At 48.0% G+C, this 17229-nt stretch overlaps 1 protein-coding gene across 1 annotated transcript; it reads right to left on the minus strand.

Annotated features, from left to right (window-relative positions):
- Positions 1–231: 231 nt before the first annotated feature.
- Positions 232–3617, minus strand: LOC101616822 (cytochrome c oxidase assembly factor 7). The gene is made up of 3 exons (XM_004673041.2): positions 3484–3617; positions 1468–1608; positions 232–934 (listed from the first exon to the last, which is right to left on the minus strand). Exons 1-3 carry the CDS (start codon positions 3587–3589, stop codon positions 486–488), a joined length of 696 nt encoding a protein of 231 aa, XP_004673098.1. The 5' UTR covers positions 3590–3617; the 3' UTR covers positions 232–485.
- Between the last annotated feature and the right edge of the window lie 13612 nt (positions 3618–17229).

Genomic DNA, 17229 nt, shown 5'->3' on the forward strand with positions numbered 1-17229 from the left:
TGAGTTCAAGGCCACCCTGAGATTACATAATGAATTCGAGGCCAGCTTTGGCTAGAGCAAGACTCTACCTGAGAAAACAAAGCCAAAAATACACACAGTAGGCCACTTCCAGCAACCAACACTTTGGAGCAGAAGGATGTATATATTTGGTTTTTAATCTTTAAAACCTTTAATTTAATTTATTTCAGAGAAAGAATGAATAGGCACCCCAAGGCCCAGCCACTGTAAATAAGTTCCAGATTCATGTGCAACCTTGTGAACTGTCTTACATGGGTCCTGGGGAATTGAACCTGGGTCTGTTGGCTGCACAGGCAGATGCCTTAACCTCTAAGCCATCTCTCCAGCTCCAGAAGGATGTACATAAACAGGGCAGATGGCACCCCAAGTTTCATTTTGCAGTGGGCTGACTTCAAGGGCTCGTGCGGCATCAGGGAGGTAGTGTGAATCTCGAGCTGTCTGCTGCCAGGGAGAGACACTGGGCCACATCACCCGAACGTTATGGGCTGCACATGTTTCTGCTGCTCTCTGTGCAGCTGCTGGGCCCGATTTTTCAGCACCTCGGCCTTGGCCTCGTCCTTATCCACGCCATCTCCCAGCTTATACATGCGGCTGGCATTGGCACAGGCCCAGATATGGCCCAGGTCACAGGCTTTCATGGAGTATTTACAGGCCAGACCCATGTCCTTGGCAAGGCCGGGGCCGCCCTGCAGAAACATGGTGCTGAGGTTGAAGCAGCTGGCGGCATAGCTGCCGTCACAGGCCTTGGCATAGTAGTCCCTGGCCTTCCCCAGGTCGGGCTGGCCGTCCTCATTGACCTGTCCGTCGTGTGCCAGGATCCCAACGTTGTGACACGCTTCCACAGACTTCTTCCCCGGTGTCTCACAGGCCATCAGAAAGCACCTGAAAGCTGTTTTCAGGTCCTGGGTCAATCCACCTGCAAGGACAGAAAATGAAAAAATAAATAAATAAAAAGGGCTGGAGAGATGGCTTAGCGGTTAAGGCGCTTGCCTGCGAACCCTAAGGACCCATATTCTACTCTCCAGATCCCATGTAAGCCAGACGCCCAAAGTTGAGACAAGCGGATGGTCGAACATGCCCACTAGGTGGCGCAAGCGTCTGGAACTCGATTTCTGGGGCTGAGGCCTTGGCACACCAATTCTCTCTCTAACATAAAAAAAAAGGAAAAAAAAAAAAGCCAGGCATGGTGGCCCACACCTTTAATCCCAGCACTCAGGAGGCAGAGGTAGGAGGATCGCCGTGAGTTCGAGGCCACCCTGAGACGACATAGTGAATTCCAGGTCAGCCTGGGCTACAGCCAGACCCTCCCTTGAAAAACCAATAAATAAATAAATAAGCTAAGGTGGACAGGAACTGAGAGATGACACCAAACAGACTTTGGCGTGAAGCTCAGGTTGATGCCCGCACAGGTACCGCCGGCGAGGATCCAAGAAAGTGGGGAACTCTCACCTTTTCCAGTCACGTGGTAGGCGCCCAGTTTGTAGCAGCTCTCAGAGTGCTTGTTCTCTTCACAGTTGAACTTCAGCACCTTGGCAGCCTCGTCGAAATTCTTCTGGATGCCTTCCAGATAGTCCACCAGCCGATAGCAGCCTGAGAGGGACAGGGAAGAGGCAAGAGCATGGCTGTGTAGGTTCTGGCTCCGGCAATGGCCGTACCACTTGCCAACCTCTCTGCTTCCTTGTCAGCCTGCCCCAAAGATCCACTGCCTTCCACGACTGAAGCTTCGCTAGCAATGGAAACTCTCCTGTAATTCAGTGGTTACAAAAAAACAAAAGCCGGGCGTGGTGGCGCACGCCTTTAATCCCAGTACTCTGGAGATAGAGGTAGGAGGATGGCAGTGAGTTCGAGGCCACCCTGAGATTACATAGTGAGTTCCAGGTCAGACTGAGCTAGAGTGAAACCCTACCTCGAAAAACCAAAAAAACAAAACAAGAGGTTGGAGGGATGGCTTAGTGGTTTGGGGCGTTTGCCTACAAAGTTAAAAGACCCAGGTTCGATTCCCCAGGACCCACGTTAAGTCAGATGCAGAAGGGGGCACAAGCGTCTGGAGTTTGTTTGCAGTGGTTGGAGGCCCTGGTGCATGCCCATTCTCTCTATCTCCCTCCTTCCCTCTTTTTCTGTCAAATAAATAAAGTATTAAAAAACAAACAACCCCCCCCCAAAACCTGGGCTAGAGAGATGGCTCAGTGGTTAAGGCATTTGCCTGCGTAGCCTAAGGACCCAGGTTCAATGCCTGGATCCCCTCATAAACCAGATGCACAAGGTGACATGCATCTGGAGTTTGTTTGCAGTGGTTAGAGGCCCTGGCCTGCCTATTCTCTCTCTCTCTCAAATATATATTTGCAAATAAATGTAAGTAAATAGAAAAACCTCCCAGCACTCGGGAGGCAGAGGTAGGAGGATCGCTGTGAGTTCAAGGCCACCCTGAGACTACAGAGTTTATTCCAGGTCAGCCTGGACCACAGTGAGACCCTACCTCGAAAAACCAAAAAAAAAAAAAAAAAAGAAAAACCAAGCCACTGGCTAATATTGTTTTGTTTTTTAAACATTTGTTGGGCTGGAGAGATGGCTTATCGGTTAAGGGGCTTTCCTGCAAAGCCAAAGGACCCAGGTTCGATTCCTCAGGACTCACATAAGCCAGATGCACAAGCCAGTGCAGGCGTCTGGAGTTCGTTTGCAGTGGCTGGTGGCCCTGGACACACTCATTCTTTCTCTCTCTCTCTCTACCTCTTGCTCTCTCACTCTGTTAAATAAATAAATTAATTAAAAACATCATTTATTTATGAGAAAGAGGGAGAAAGACAAGAGAATGGGTGCACCAAGGCCTCCAGCCACTGCAAATGAACTGCAGATGCGTGCGCCCCTTTGTGCAGCTGGCTTACGTGCGTCCTGGGGAATCGAACCTGGGTCCTTTGGATTTGCGTGCAAAGGCCTTAACCTCTAAGCCATCTCTCCAGCCCGTTTTTTGGTTTCTCCAGATAGGGTTTCACTGTAGCCCAGGCTGACCTGGAATTCACTATGTGGTCTCAGGGTGGCCTTGAACTCAGGGCGATCCTCCTGCCTCTGCCTCCCGACTACTGGGATTAAAAGGGTGCGCCACCACGCCTGGAGAGAATATTGTTCTCAATTTTATTTATTTATTTAGGTTAAGGAAGGGAAGGGGGTAAAGAGGGAGAGTGAGAATGAGCCTGCCAGGGTCTCCAAATGAACTCCAGATGCATGCACCACCTCGTGCATCCGGCTTTACGTGGGTCCTGGGGAATCGAACGTGTGTCCTTGGTCTCCTGCAGGCAAAGCAAGCGCCTTAACCGCCAACCCAGCTCTCCAGCCTGGACTGCCTCCTCTCCACACTCCAGGCCCCGCCCCGCGGCGCATGCGCACTGAGCGTGGGCCCAACGTGACATTTCCCCCCCATCCCCCGCCCCGTCCTTCCTCGCCCACCCCGGTGCACGGCGCGCCGCTCACCATCCGGGTCCTTCTCTCGGTAGCACTGGTAGTGACACTCCACGTTCATGTTCTCCAGGAAGGACTTCACCTGCTCCTCGTCCTGGAAGTCCACCAAGCCCGCCATGACTCCCCGGCTCACGCTCCTCGCGGACGCCACGCCCCCATTTGAGTCACGTGGTCAAGGTTTAGGGGGCGGGGCGTAGGGGAGGCGGCGTGACGTCATCCCGGCTTGCGCTCCTCTCGGCGCCACGCCCCCATCCGGGTCACGCAGGCAGGGCCGAGGGGGCGGGGCTTAGGGAGAGGCAGCGTGACGTCAGCGCGGCTCGGGCTCCTCGCATCGCCACGCCCCCATCACAGTCACGTGGTCCTGGCCGACGGGGCGGGGCGTACGGAGAGGCGGTGTGACGTCAGCCTGGCTGTCGCTCATCCCCTCGTCACGCTCCCCCACCCCCAATCCGGGTCACGCGGCCAGGGCCGAGGGGTCGGGGCGTAGGGAGAGGCAACGTGACGTCACCGCAGCTCGGGCTCCTCGCGGCGCCACGCCCCCCACTTGGGTCACGTGGTCGCGGGCGTGGGGCGTGGCTTAGGAGGAGGTTCGTGACGTCAGCCCGGCTCGCGCTCTCGCTACGCCCCCCCACCCTGGGTCACGTGGCCGTGGCCCAGTGGGCGGAGCGTAGGGAGAGGCGGCGTGACGTCAGAACGCCGTGGCCACCCGCGAGGACGTCGGCTCGCTGTATGTAGCCCTTTGGCCGCCCTGTTCTGTCGCTGAACGTTGAGGGTCAGCGGTTCGAGCCCTTAGCCCTGCCAAACAAAACACGCAGCCCATGGTTGGGGGAGATGGCCCAGCGCTTAAGGCGCTTGCCTGCGGAGCCTAAGGGTCCTTAGTTCGAATCCCAGGACCCACGTAAAGTCAGACGTCCAAGGTAGCACTTCCGTCTGGAGTCTCATTGCAGCCGCCCTGTCGTGCCCATTCTGTTGTCTTTTCTCTATTTCTCTCAAATAAGCAAAAATTTTTCTAAATTTTTGGTATAGAGAGATGGCTTAGCAGTTAAGGCGTTTGCCTGCAAAACCAAAGGACCCAGGTTCGATTCCCCAGGACCCATGTAAACCAGATGCACAAGGTGGTGCACGCGTCTGGAGTTCCTTTGCAGTGGCTGGAGGCCCTGGTGCACCCATCCTCTTGTCTCTTCCTGCCTCTTCAAATAAATAAAGACACTAAAAAAAAAAAAAAAAAAAGATTGATGGCTAGATAGAAGGCTTAGCAGTTAAAGCATTTGCCTACAAAGCCAAAGGACCCAGGTTCAACTCCACAGGATCCACATTAGCCAAATGCACAAGGTGGTGCATGTGTCTGGAGTTCATTTGTAGTGGCTGGAGACCCCGGCTCCTCCTCTATCTCTCAAATAACTAAAAATACTTTGAAAAAAAAAAAAAAGACTGAATTAGGCTATAGAGAGCTTGCCTCAGGTTCAATCTCCAACATCTAACAAAAGGATGGAGGCTGGAGAGATGGCTTAGCAGTTAAGGCACTTACCTGCAAAGACAAAGGACCCAGGTTCGATTCCCCAGGACCCACGTAAGCCAAATGCACAAGATGGCACATGCATGAAGTCCCTGGCATGCCTCTTTCTCTGTTGCTTTCTCAAGTAAATTTTAAAAAATGTTAATAAAGCCGGGCGTGGTGGCGCACGCCTTTAATCCCAGCACTCGGGAGGCAGAGGTAGGAGGATCGCCGTGAGTTCAAGGCCACCCTGAGACTACAGAGTTAATTCCAGGTCAGCCTGGACCAGAGTGAGACCCTACCTCGAAAAACCAAAAAAAAAAAAAAAAAAAAAGTTAAGCTGGGCGTGGTGACGCACGCCTTTAATCCTGGCACTTGGGAGGCAGAGGTAGGAGGATGGCAGTGAGTTCAAGACCACCCTGAGATTAAATACTACATTAAATAATGAATTCCAAGTCAGCTTGGGCTAGAGTGAAACACTACCTTGAAAAACAAAAAAAGAGTATGGGAACACCAGACCTAACATTACTGTTACAAATGAACTCCAGAAACTTTTATACATCTAGCTTTGCATACTGGGGAATTGAACCCCTGCCAGGAAGCTTGTATTTGAAGCAAGTGCCTTTAACCACTATATCAGACAGTGAGACCCTACCTTGAAAAAAACAAAAATAGGGCTGGAGAGATGGCTTAGTGGTTAAGCACTTGCCTGTGAAGCCTAAGGACCCTGGTTCGAGGCTCAACTCCCCAGGACCCACGTTAGCCAGAAGCATAAGGGGGCGCACGCATCTGGAGTTTGTTTGCAGTGGCTGGAGGCCCTGGCGCGTCCATTCTCTCTCTCTCTACCTGCCTCTTTCTGTCTGTCACTCTCAAATAAATGAATAAAAATATTTAATATATATATATATATATATATATATATATATATAAAAAAACAAAAATAAAAATAAAAATAACCACTATATCATCTCCCAAACAAGGCCCACTCCATGAGAGGGAATTCAAACCTGGTACTGAAAACTTAATCAAAAGTCTATGATTGGGGCTGGAGAGATGGCTTAGCGGTTAAGCGCTTGCCTGTGAAGCCCAAGGACCCCAGTTTGAGGCTCCATTCCCCAGAACCCACGTTAGGCAGATGCACACAGGGTCGCAAGCATCTGGAGTTCATTTGCAGTGGTGGCTGGAGGCCTTGGCACCTCCATTCTCTCTCTATCTGCTTCTTTCTCTCTATATCTATTGCTCCCAAATAAATAAATAAAAATAAAACAAAAATGTTTAAAAAAAAAAGTCTATGATTGAGCCCGGCACGGTGGCGTGCGCCTTTAATCCCAGCACTCGGGAGGCAGAGGTAGGTGGATCACCGTGAGTTCAAGGCCACCCTGAGACTACATAGTGAGTTCCAGGTCAGCCTGGGCTAGAGTGAGACCCTACCTCAAGAAAACAAAAAACAAAAACAAGTCTATGATTGGAGCCGGGCATTTTGACGCACGCCTTTAATCCCAGCACTTGGGAGGCAGAGGTGGAGATGATCGCTGTGAGTTCAAGGCCATCCTAGAGTGAGAACTTACCTGGAAAATCCAAAATAAATAAATAAATAAATAAATAATTTAAAAAAAAAGGTCTATGGTTGAGGAAGTCATAAACTCTAACGGGGAAATTACTACTGTGGCTTGACTAAATGCATATGTTATACACCCTCGAAATACTTAAAGGTTGTCTTGTTACAAGAAACTAAGGCTCACACAACTGGCATCAGAGACTGAGTGGAGAATCAGTTAGTATTCACACCAATGTGGGCCCAGGAGAATCTCTTCCAAAGCCTGGGCCCCGATTCTTGATGGTTTAGAACTTACATAACTTTATCTTGGACTATATTTATTATTGTTAATTCGCAGCACTCAGAGCCCTGGCCTAGTGCCAGAGACCTTGAGTATGTGATAAGCAAATATTTACAGAAGCAGAAAAAAAAAAAGAAAAGAAAAAAGGTTAGTTCTCAGAGAGATGCATGCAGCTTGTGCTGCAGAGATAAAAAGACCCACAGGATGATTTTCAATAGGAGCTGCAATTCAGATCGTGGCCTTGAAAGAGTACAAAACTACACTCCCTCGCACTCTCTCTTCAATAAATGAATAAATACATATATAACTAAATAAATACAGAGTAAAGAAAATAAATAAATACAGAGCCAGTCAGCCGTAAGGGCTAGAGAGATGGTTTAGTGTTTAAGGCACTTCCCTGAGAAGCCTAAGAGCACATGTTCGGATCTCCAGGTCCCACATAAGCCAGATGAGCAATGACGCAGGCACGCAATGTTGCAGAGGCACACGAAGGAACACATGCATCCGGAGTTTGTTTGCATCAGCTGAAGGCCCTGGCACACCCCTCTTTCCCATGGGATATTTTTTTTATAATCATGGAAAATGTTAATAATTTTTTTTAATTAATTAATTAATTTATTTATTTGAGAGCGACAGACACAGAGAGAAAGACAGATAGAGGGAGAGAGAGAGAATGGACGCGCCAGGGCTTCCAGCCTCTGCAAACGAACTCCAGACGCGTGCGCCCCCTTGTGCATCTGGCTAACGTGGGACCTGGGGAACCGAACCTCGAACCGGGGTCCTTAGGCTTCACAGGCAAGCGCTTAACCGCTAAGCCATCTCTCCAGCCCTGTTAATAAAAATTTAAAAATTAAAAAACAAAAATTCCTGTTCTAAGATAGAAAGATGGGATCAGCAGGCTTTGTATGAAAGCACCCTTAACTCCTGGCTTATCTCTTCAGGCCCTTCCTGTTTTGCAATAGGGACTTATTCTGTAGCCCAGGCTGTCCTGAACTGATGACACAGCCTGCTTCAGCCTCCTGGGTGCCAGGATTGTAATCATGAGCCACCTAACCTGGTCTCTACATTTTGTTTGTTTGTTTGTTTATTTGTTTGTTTTTTAGTTCAGTATTAGGGATCAAAGGCGTGTGTCGTCATGCCTGGCTCTACTGAAGTATTAATAGTTACTAAAACTGGGCTATGTTTTCCATATTTATATAAGAATGTGGAGAGATGGCTTAGCAGTTAAGGCGCTTGCCTGCAAAGCAAAAGGACCGAGGTTTGATTCCCCAGGACCCACATAAGCCAGATGCGTGAGGGGTGCACACATCTGGAGTTCATTTGCAATGACTGGAAGCCCTGGTGTGCCCATTCTCTCTCTCTCTCTCTCTCTGCCTATTTCTGTATCTCTCTCTCAAATAAGTAAATAAATACATTTTTTTAAAAAAGAATCATGTAAGCCAGGCGTGGTGGCACATGACTTTAATCCCAGCACTCAGGAGCCAGAGGTAGGCAAATTGACATGAGTTCGAGGCCACCCTGGGACTTCATAGTGAATTCCAGGTCAGCCTGGGCTAGAGTGAGACCCTACCTCGAAAAACAAACAAACAAACAAAAATTGAGCAGGATAGCAATGGGTCACACCTGCCTTTCTCCACTCAATCAATCCTTTAGATCTGTGCTCTGGAGTCCGCAGCCCCAACTCTCGGCAACCCTCCCCCCCCGCCCCGCACCCCAACCCCGTAGGCTGTGACAGCTGCCACCCCGGCACAGATTGAGGAATCAACAAGAACACAGTCCTCGGATGACCTGCCTGGCCCCTGGCCCTCGCCAAGTGTCAGATCTCAGAACCTCCCAGGCTGGCTGGCCTTGAAGCTGGAAATGTCCCAGCTTCACAGAGAAGAGACTTGTCCCAGAGCACACGCGGAACTAGTGACAGGCATTCAGGGTGACAACAGAATCCTAATCCCTCCAGTTTTATCTTGGTTTCCTCTAGATTAGTTCTTATCTATTTATTTATTTTTTGGTTTTCCGAGGTAGGGTCTCCCTCTAGCCCAGGCTGACCTGGAATTCACTATGGAGTCTCAGGGTGGCCTTGAACTCATGGTGATCCTCCTACCTCTGCCTCCCAGTGCTGGGATTAAAGGTGTGAGTCACCATGCCTGGCTTCTTGTTCTTCTTTTTTTGGGGGGGGTGGGGGTGGGAGGGCTTCTGAGGGATCCTGAGGTAGGGTCTCATGCTAGCTCAGGCAAATCTGTAATTCACTATGTAGTCTCAGGGTGGTCTTGAACTCATGGCAATCCTCCGACCTCTGCCTCCCAAGTGCTGGGATTAAAGGCATGCACCACCATGCCTGGCCCTTCTTCTTCTTTTAAATTTAAAGGACTTTATTTAGTTATTTGTTTTGAGAGAGAGAGAGAGAGAGAGAGAGAGAGAGGCAGATAGAGAGAGAGAATGGGTGCACCAGGGCATCCTACCACTGCAAATGAACTCTAGTTGCATGAGACACTTTGTATATCTGGCTTACATGGGTAATAAGCCATCTCTCCATCATTTAAAAAAACAAAAGGGGGGGTTGGAGGGATGGCTTAGCAGTTAAGGCATTTGCCTACAAAGCCAAAGGACCCAGGTTCGATTCCCCAGGACCCACGTGAGCCAGATGTACAAGGCGGTTCACGCATCTTGAGTTCATTTGCAGTGGCTGGAGTCCCTGGTGTGCCCGTTCTCTCTCTCCCTCCCTCTTTCTCTGTCAAATAAATAAATAAATAACAAAATATTAACATAAAATAAATAAAAGAGTTGCAGAGGCATGGTGGTTCACACTTTTTTGTTTTGTTTTGGTTTTGGTTTTATGAGATAAGGTCTCTCTCTAGCCCAGGGTGACCTGGAATTCACTATGTAGTGTCATGGTGGCCTTGAACTCATGTGCTGTGAAGAAAGGCGTGCGCCAGCCACCACAGCCAGCTTCTAGATCTGCTCTTATAGAACTGTGATCATTTCCCATTTTATCAGACTATGAACTTCTCCTCCTCCTTCTTTTTGCATGTGTGTGTGTGTTCATAGTGTGAGCAGGTGCACATGTCTGTATGTATACCTGTGTGGAGGCCAGAGGTCGACTTGGGGTGTCTCCATCTATTGCTCCCCATTTTTACTTGCTTTTTTTTTTTTTCTTGATAGGGTCTCACTCTAGCTCAGGGTGACCTGAAATTTACCATGTTGTCTCAGGGTGGTCTTCAACTCATGGAAATCCTCCTGCCTCTGCCTCCTGAGTGCTGGGATTAATGCCATGTGCCACCACACCTGGCTCTTTTTTTTTTTTTGCAATTTTTTTTTTTATGACAGAGAGGGAGAAAATTGGTGCACAAGGGCCTCAGTCACTGAAATCAAACTCCAGATGTATGCGCCTCCTTGTGCACATGTGCGGCCTTGCACTTGCGCCCCCTTGTGCATCTGGCTTATGTGGGACCTGGAGAGTCGAACATGGGTCCTTAGGCTTTGCAGGCATGCACCTTAACTGCTAAGCCATCCCTCCAGCCCTTTCATGAACTTAAAAAAAATATTTTTAAGTCAGCTGGACATGGTGAGGCATGCCTTTAGTCCCAGCACTTGGGAGGTGGAGGTAGGAGGATCACGGTGAGTTCAAGACCAGCCTGAGACTCCATAGTGACTTCCAGGTCAGCCTGAACTAGAGTGAGACCCTACCTCTGAAAAAAAAAATATATATATATATATATATATATTTGTATGTATATAACTTATTTGCAAGCAGAGAGAAATATAACAGAGAGAGAGAAATATAACAGAGAGAGAGAGAGAGAGAGAGAGAATGAGCACATTATGCCTCTGGCCACTGCAAACGAACTCCAGATGCATGTGCCTCCTTGTGCAACTGGCTTATGTGGCTATGGCTACTAGAGAATCAAACCCAAATCATTAGGCTTTTCAGGCAAGCAGCTGAGACATTTCTCCAGCCCTAAACTTCTTTCTTTTTTAGTTAATTTATTTTGAGAGAGAGAGAATGCACCAAGGCCTCCAGCCACTACAAACAAACTTCAGACACATGCACCCAACTTACACGGGTCCTGGGGAGTTGAACCTGGGTCCTTAGGCTTCTCCAGCAAGCGCCTTAACCACCAAGCCATTTCTCCAGCCCCGCTGAACTTCTTTAGGATAAGCACTAGGTCTGGCCGGGCGTGGTGGCGCACGCCTTTAATCCCAGCACTCGGGAGGCAGAGGTAGGAGGATCGCCATGAGTTCAAGGCCACGCTGAGATGACAGAGTTAATTCCAGGTCAGCCTGGACCAGAGTGAGACCCTACCTCGAAAAACCAAAAAAAAAAAAAAAAAAAAAAAAGAACTAGGTCTGATCTGATTTATGTGTTTGCTCACCATGTCCCATCAGGTCATCAGATATCCCACATCGTGACTTAATGACTTACGACTTTTTTCTCTCCAGCCTAACTTTGCCATTTTTGACAGTGGAAGTCGCTGACTAAGGGTTGAGCCCTGCAATTCTCTTCCTTTTCCATCTTGCTCCCGATGGTTCTTGTGCCTGAATACAATAGGTATTGTGCACCACCCACTCGGACTGGTTCAGCTGGCGAGGGCAGCCATGCCCACGTTGTGTGCCTGGATTCATTGCAGCCTGCTCAGGGAAGTTCAAGTTGACTCCGTTTCAAAGTCAAGGGCAGGGGGAGGATTGGGTTTCTGGGTAAATATCTCAAGTCTGGGATAGAATTTAATGCCGTCTTAAACAGCTCACAATTTGTGACCAGTCAGCAACACACAGGCTGAAATTGCAATGATACAGACAAGGCTGGTGTGACCCCTGAACAACGACTGTATAGTTTTTCATGTTTTTAGCCAGGCATAATGGTTTATATCTGTAATCCCAGTACATGAGAGATTGAGGCAGGAGGATTGCTGTAAATTCAAAGCTAGCCTAAGCTAGCTCAACACACACACACACACACACACACACACACACACAAGCTAGCCACATGCTTTTAATCCCAGCACTAGAGAGATAGAGGTAGAAGATCGCCGTGAGTTTGAGGCCATCCTGAGATTACATAGTGAATTCCAGGTCCAAAAAAAGGCATGGGTTAATTCAAATAGCTAGATCAAGGGCATGGTGGCGCACGCCTTTAATCCCAGCCCTCAGGAGGCAGAGGTAGGAGGATCACCGTGAGTTCGAGGCCACCCTGAGACTCCATAGTGAATTCCAGGTCAGCCTGAGCTAGAGTTAGACCCTACATCGAAAAAAAAATCACCACTAATAACAACAGCAAAACAAAATCAAAATTAAAAAGTTCACAAAGTGAGTTTTTTTTTTTAGTGGTTAAGACACTTGCCTGCAAAGCCAAAGGGCCCAAGTTCAACTCCCCAGGACCCACATCAACCAGAGGCATGTGTCTGGAGTTCATTTGCAGTGGCTAGAGGTCCTGGTGTGCCCAATCTGTATATCTGCTTCTTTCTGTCTCTCTCCCTCTCTTTCTTAAATAAATAAGTAAAAACAAAACATTAAAAAAAAAAAAAAAAAGGCTCACAAAGCTAGATGTGGTGGCACACGCCTTTAATCCCAGCCCTTGGGAGGCAGAGGTAGGAGGATCACCATGAGTTCAAGGCCACCCTGAGACTCCATAGTGAATTCCAGGTTAGCCTGGGCTACAGCAAGACCTTACCTCAGAAAAAGAAAATTTCCTGAAGCCTCCCACCTACATAAAGAAACTGAGATAGGTAAGAGTTTAATCACATGTGCATGAGGGAATAAATTAATATGGACTTCCACATGTCACCAAATGCTAACAAAAATAGCACCATGGAGGGTGGCTTAGTTTTTAAGGCATTCGCCTGCAAAGCCAGAGGCACAAGGAGGTGCATGTATCTGGAGTTTGTTTACAATGGCTGGAGGCTCTGGCGTGCTCATTCTCTCTCCCTCTCTCTGTCAAATAAATAATTTTTTTAAAAATTTATTTATTTATTTATTATTTTGGTTTGTCAAGGTAGGGTCGCCGGGCGTGGTGGCGCATGCCTTTAATCCTGGCACTCGGGAGGCAGAGGTAGAAGGATCGCCGTGAGTTCGAGGCCACCCTGAGACTACAGAGTTAATTAACTCCAGGTCAGCCTGGACCAGAGTGACACCCTACCTCGAAAAACCAAAAAAAAAAAAAACAAAAAAAAAAAAACTCTGTAGTCTCAACGAACTCACGGCGATCCTCCTACCTCTGCCTCCCAAGTGCCGGGATTAAAGGCGTGCGCCACCACACCCGGCTAATAAATATATATATTTTTTAAAATGGCACCAAATGCTATCAGAACTAAGCAGAAAGGAGCCGTAAGCAGAAATATACACTCGGCTTGCCTTTCCAGCTCTGTGTATTCCCCTCCCATTCACGCTCTGTTTGTAGACCCTAAGCACATCTCCCTCCTGCAACTCCACCGCCTTCTCATATGTCTTTCTCTCCTCTTAGAACGTAGAGTTCGTTTGCAGTGGCTGGAGGCCCTAGTATGGGCATAACGCAGCAGAAACAGCGTAGAAACAAGAGACAGGGCTTGGGCTGGAGAGATGGCTTAGAGGTTAAGCGCTTGCCTGTGAAGCCTAAGGACCCCGGTTCGAGGCTCGATTCCCCAGGTCCCACGTTAGCCAGATGCACAAGGGGGGGCACGTGTCTGGAGTTTGTTTGCAGAGGCTGGAAGCCCTGGCGCCCCATTCTCTCTCTCTCCCTCTATCAAGAGACAGGGCTGGAGAGATGGCTCAGTGGTTAAGGCGCTTGCCTGCAAAACCTAATGATCTGAGCTTGACTCCCCACTTGCCACGTAAAGCCTGTAGCATGTGGCACATGTGTCTGGAGTTTGTTTGCCATGGTTTGAGGCCTTGGTGTGCCCATTCTTTCTCTCCTTCTCTCTCTGCTTGCAAAGAAATAAATTGATAAAATAAATAAGAGATAGGTCACTGGGGCTCCCTTAATAAGTTCTTTTTCTTTTTGAGATAGGGTCTCACTCTAGCCTCTATGTGCATCTGGCTTATGTGGGACCCAGAGCATTGAACCTGAGTTCTCAGGCCTCACAGGGAAGTGCCTTAACCTCTAAGCCATCTCCCAACCCCCATCTAGAATTATGTTTTTGTTTTTGTTTTTATTTATTTTTTTTAAATTTATTTATTTGAGAGCGACAGACACAGAGAGAAAGACAGATAGAGGGAGAGAGAGAGAATGGGCGCGCCAGGGCTTCCAGCCTCTGCAAATGAACTCCAGACGCATGCGCCCCCTTGTGCATCTGGCTAACGTGGGACCTGGGGAACCGAGCCTCGAACCGGGGTCCTTAGGCTTCACAGGCAAGCGCTTAACCACTAAGCCATCTCTCCAGCCCTAGAATTATGTTTTTTAAAACATTATTTTATTTTATTTTGAGGTAGGGGCTCAGTCTAGCCCAGGCTGACCTGGAATTCACTATGGAGTCTCAGGGTGGCCTTGAACTCACGGCAATCCTCCCACCTCTGCCTCCCCAGTGCTGGGATTAAAGGCTTGCGCCACCACGCCTGGCTTCTTTTTTTCCTTCTCTTTCTTTTCTTCTCTTTCTTTCTCTCTCTCTCTCTCTCTTTTTTCCTTTCCTTCTCTCTCTCTCTTTTCTTTTCTTTTCTTTTTTTTTGAGATAGTGTCTCACTCTAGCCCAGGCTGACCTGGAATTCACTCTGTAGTCTCATGGTGGCCTCGAACTCACGGTAATCCTCCTACCTTTGCCTCCCAAGTGCCAAATGCTGGGATTAAAGGTGCATATACCACCACACCTGCCTTTGCTCTCTCTTAGTTTTTTTATTTTTTTTTTTCACGGTAGGGTATCACTCTAGCCCAGGTGACCTGGAATTTACTATGTAGTCTCAGGGTGGCCTTGAACTCACAGTCATTCTTCTACCTCTGCCTCCATGGTGCTGGGATTAAAGGTGTGCGCCACCATGACCAGCTTTATAGTTTTAAAATGTAGAACAGTGCTCAAGGGTTCTGGGAGGAGAAAATGGGGAGTTGCTCCTCAGTGAGAGGAACTGGGTTTCTATTTTTTTTAAATTTTCTGTTTGTTTACATTTGATCTACACACATCTCGCCAGCTCAGAATAAGAGTGATTCCTGTCATTGTCCCATCCTCAAATTTAGGGTGGTGAGCTCTTAGACCATAGTTGAGATACCATCGTCTTCCTCTGTCCTTCCTCCAACATTGTTTTCCTATTACGTTTGCTAATTATGAAGAAAACTGAAAGATGCCGGGCGTGGTGGCGCACGCCTTTAATCCCAGCACTGGGGAGACAGAGGTAGGAGGATCGCCGTGAGTTCGAGGCCACCCTGAGAATACAGAATGAATTCCAGGTCAGCCTGGGCTAGAGTGAGACCCTACCTTGAAAAAAAAAACAAAAAACAAAACAAAAAAAGGTGCCATCTATACAAATGTAACGGGTGTGTTCCACATAATTTATAGCAGAATTTCTATGAGTACAGTATATATCGAATATTCAAGTTGTGTTCAACATATATTCAAATGCATTCAGGATGAAGTCAGTCCAGCTTCATATTGCGAACTGTGTATTGTTATTGCCATATTTTAGTTGAGATCATAGCAAATTTTTTTTTTAATTTTATTTATTTATTTTTTATTTGAGAGCAATAGACACAGAGAGAAAGACAGATAGAGGGAGAGAGAGAGAATGGGCACGCCAGGGCTTCCAGCCTCTGCAAACGAACTCCAGACGCCTGCGCCCCCTTGTGCATCTGGCTAACATGGGTCCTGGGGAACCGAGCCTCGAACTGGGGTCCTTAGGCTTCACAGGCAAGTGCTTAACCGCTAAGCCATCTCTCCAGCCCCATAGCAAAATTTTATAACTCAGATTTGAATGTTATACATTGTGTGATAACATGACCAGGAACCATTTGCATTTTTTTTTTAGAATAAATTTCTTTAAAAAAAAAAAAAGAATGAGCCGGGCATGGTGGCGCATGCCTTTAATCCCAGCACTCGGGAGGCAGAGGTAGGAAGGAGGATCACCTGTGAGTTCGAGGCCACCCTGAGATTACACAGTGAAACCCAGGTCTGGGCTAGAGTAAAACCCTACCTTGGTGGGGGAGGGGGGAAAAGTAAAGATAAAAAGAGAGAGAGAGAGAGGGAGAGGGAGAGAAAGAGAGAATTGGTGTGCTGTGGTTTCCAGTCACTGCCATTGAACTCCAGGCACTTGTGCCACCTAGTGGGCATGTGCGACCTTGTGCTTGCCTCACCTTTATGCATCTGGCTTACATGGGATCTGGAGATTCAAACATGGGTCATTAGGCTTTGCAGATAAAGCATCTTAACCGGTAAGCCATTTCTCCAGCCCCAGTTGCATGCCTTTAATTACAGCATTTGGAAGGCTGAGGCAGGAGGGTCACTATGAGTTCGAGGCTGCCCTGAGACTACAGAGTGAATTCCAGGTAGCTGGGAGTAAAGACATATGCTATTATAGCCAGCTTCTTTTTATTTATTTATTTATTTGAGAACAACAGACACAGAGAGAAAGACAGAGTGGGAGAGAGAGAGAATGGGCGCGCCAGAGCTTCCAGCCTCTGCAAACGAACTCCAGACGCGTGCGCCCCCTTGTGCATCTGGCTAACGTGGGACCTGGGGAACCGAGCCTCGAACCAGGGTCCTTAGGCTTCACAGGCAAGCGCTTAACCGCTAAGCCATCTCTCCAGCCCAAGCCAGCTTCTTTTAACTTATTAACCCTTGTGCTTAAAAAATCTCTATTAAAATATCCCTTTAAACTTCCTATACTGTATGGAAACTTCTTTAATAAAATTCTAACACTGCTTCATTAAAAAAGGCCCCCATAAAGCCGGGTGTGGTGGCGCATGCCTTTAATCCCAGCACTCGGGAGGCAGAGGTACGAGGATTGCCATGAGTTCAAGGCCACCCTGAGATGACAGAGTTAATTCCAGGTCAGCCTGGACCAGTGAGACCCTACCTCGAAAAACCAAAAAAAAAAAAGGCCCCCAAAAGTCCCTCCCCCCCCCAAAAAATGTACCCTCCATGGCTGGAGAGATGGTTAAGTGCTTAAGGCACTCACTTGCAAAGCCTAACAGCCTGGGTTCGATTCCCCAGTACCCATGTTAAGCCAGATGCACAAAGTAGCACATGCATCTGGAGTTCATTTGCAGCAGCCAGAGGCCCTGCTGTGCCCATTCTATCTTTCTCTCTCATTAAAAATAAATTTTAAGGGCTGGTGAGATGGCTTAGCAGTTAAGGGCTTCCCTGTGAAGCCTAAGGAACCCAGTTTGAGGCTCGATTCCCCAGTACCCACGTAAGCCAGATGCACAAGGAGGTGCATGCATATGGAATTCGTTTGCAGTGGCTGGAGGCCCTGGCGTGCCCATTCTCTCTCTATTTATCTGTCTTTCTCTCTGTCTTGTCGCTCTCAACTAAATAAAAA

Source organism: Jaculus jaculus, chromosome 21, assembly GCF_020740685.1.
Source record: "Jaculus jaculus isolate mJacJac1 chromosome 21, mJacJac1.mat.Y.cur, whole genome shotgun sequence".
NCBI classification, from domain to species: domain Eukaryota; kingdom Metazoa; phylum Chordata; class Mammalia; order Rodentia; family Dipodidae; genus Jaculus; species Jaculus jaculus.

Coding starts and splice junctions, on each gene's coding strand:
- LOC101616822 (XM_004673041.2), bottom strand. CDS start 3,589: ATGGCGGGCTTGGTGGACTTCCAGGACGAGGAGCAGGTGAAGTCCTTC. Junction 1,609..3,483: donor CCGAGAGAAGGACCCGGATG/GTGAGCGGCGCG, acceptor TGTCCCTCTCAG/GCTGCTATCGGCTGGTGGAC. Junction 935..1,467: donor CTACCACGTGACTGGAAAAG/GTGAGAGTTCCC, acceptor CTGTCCTTGCAG/GTGGATTGACCCAGGACCTG.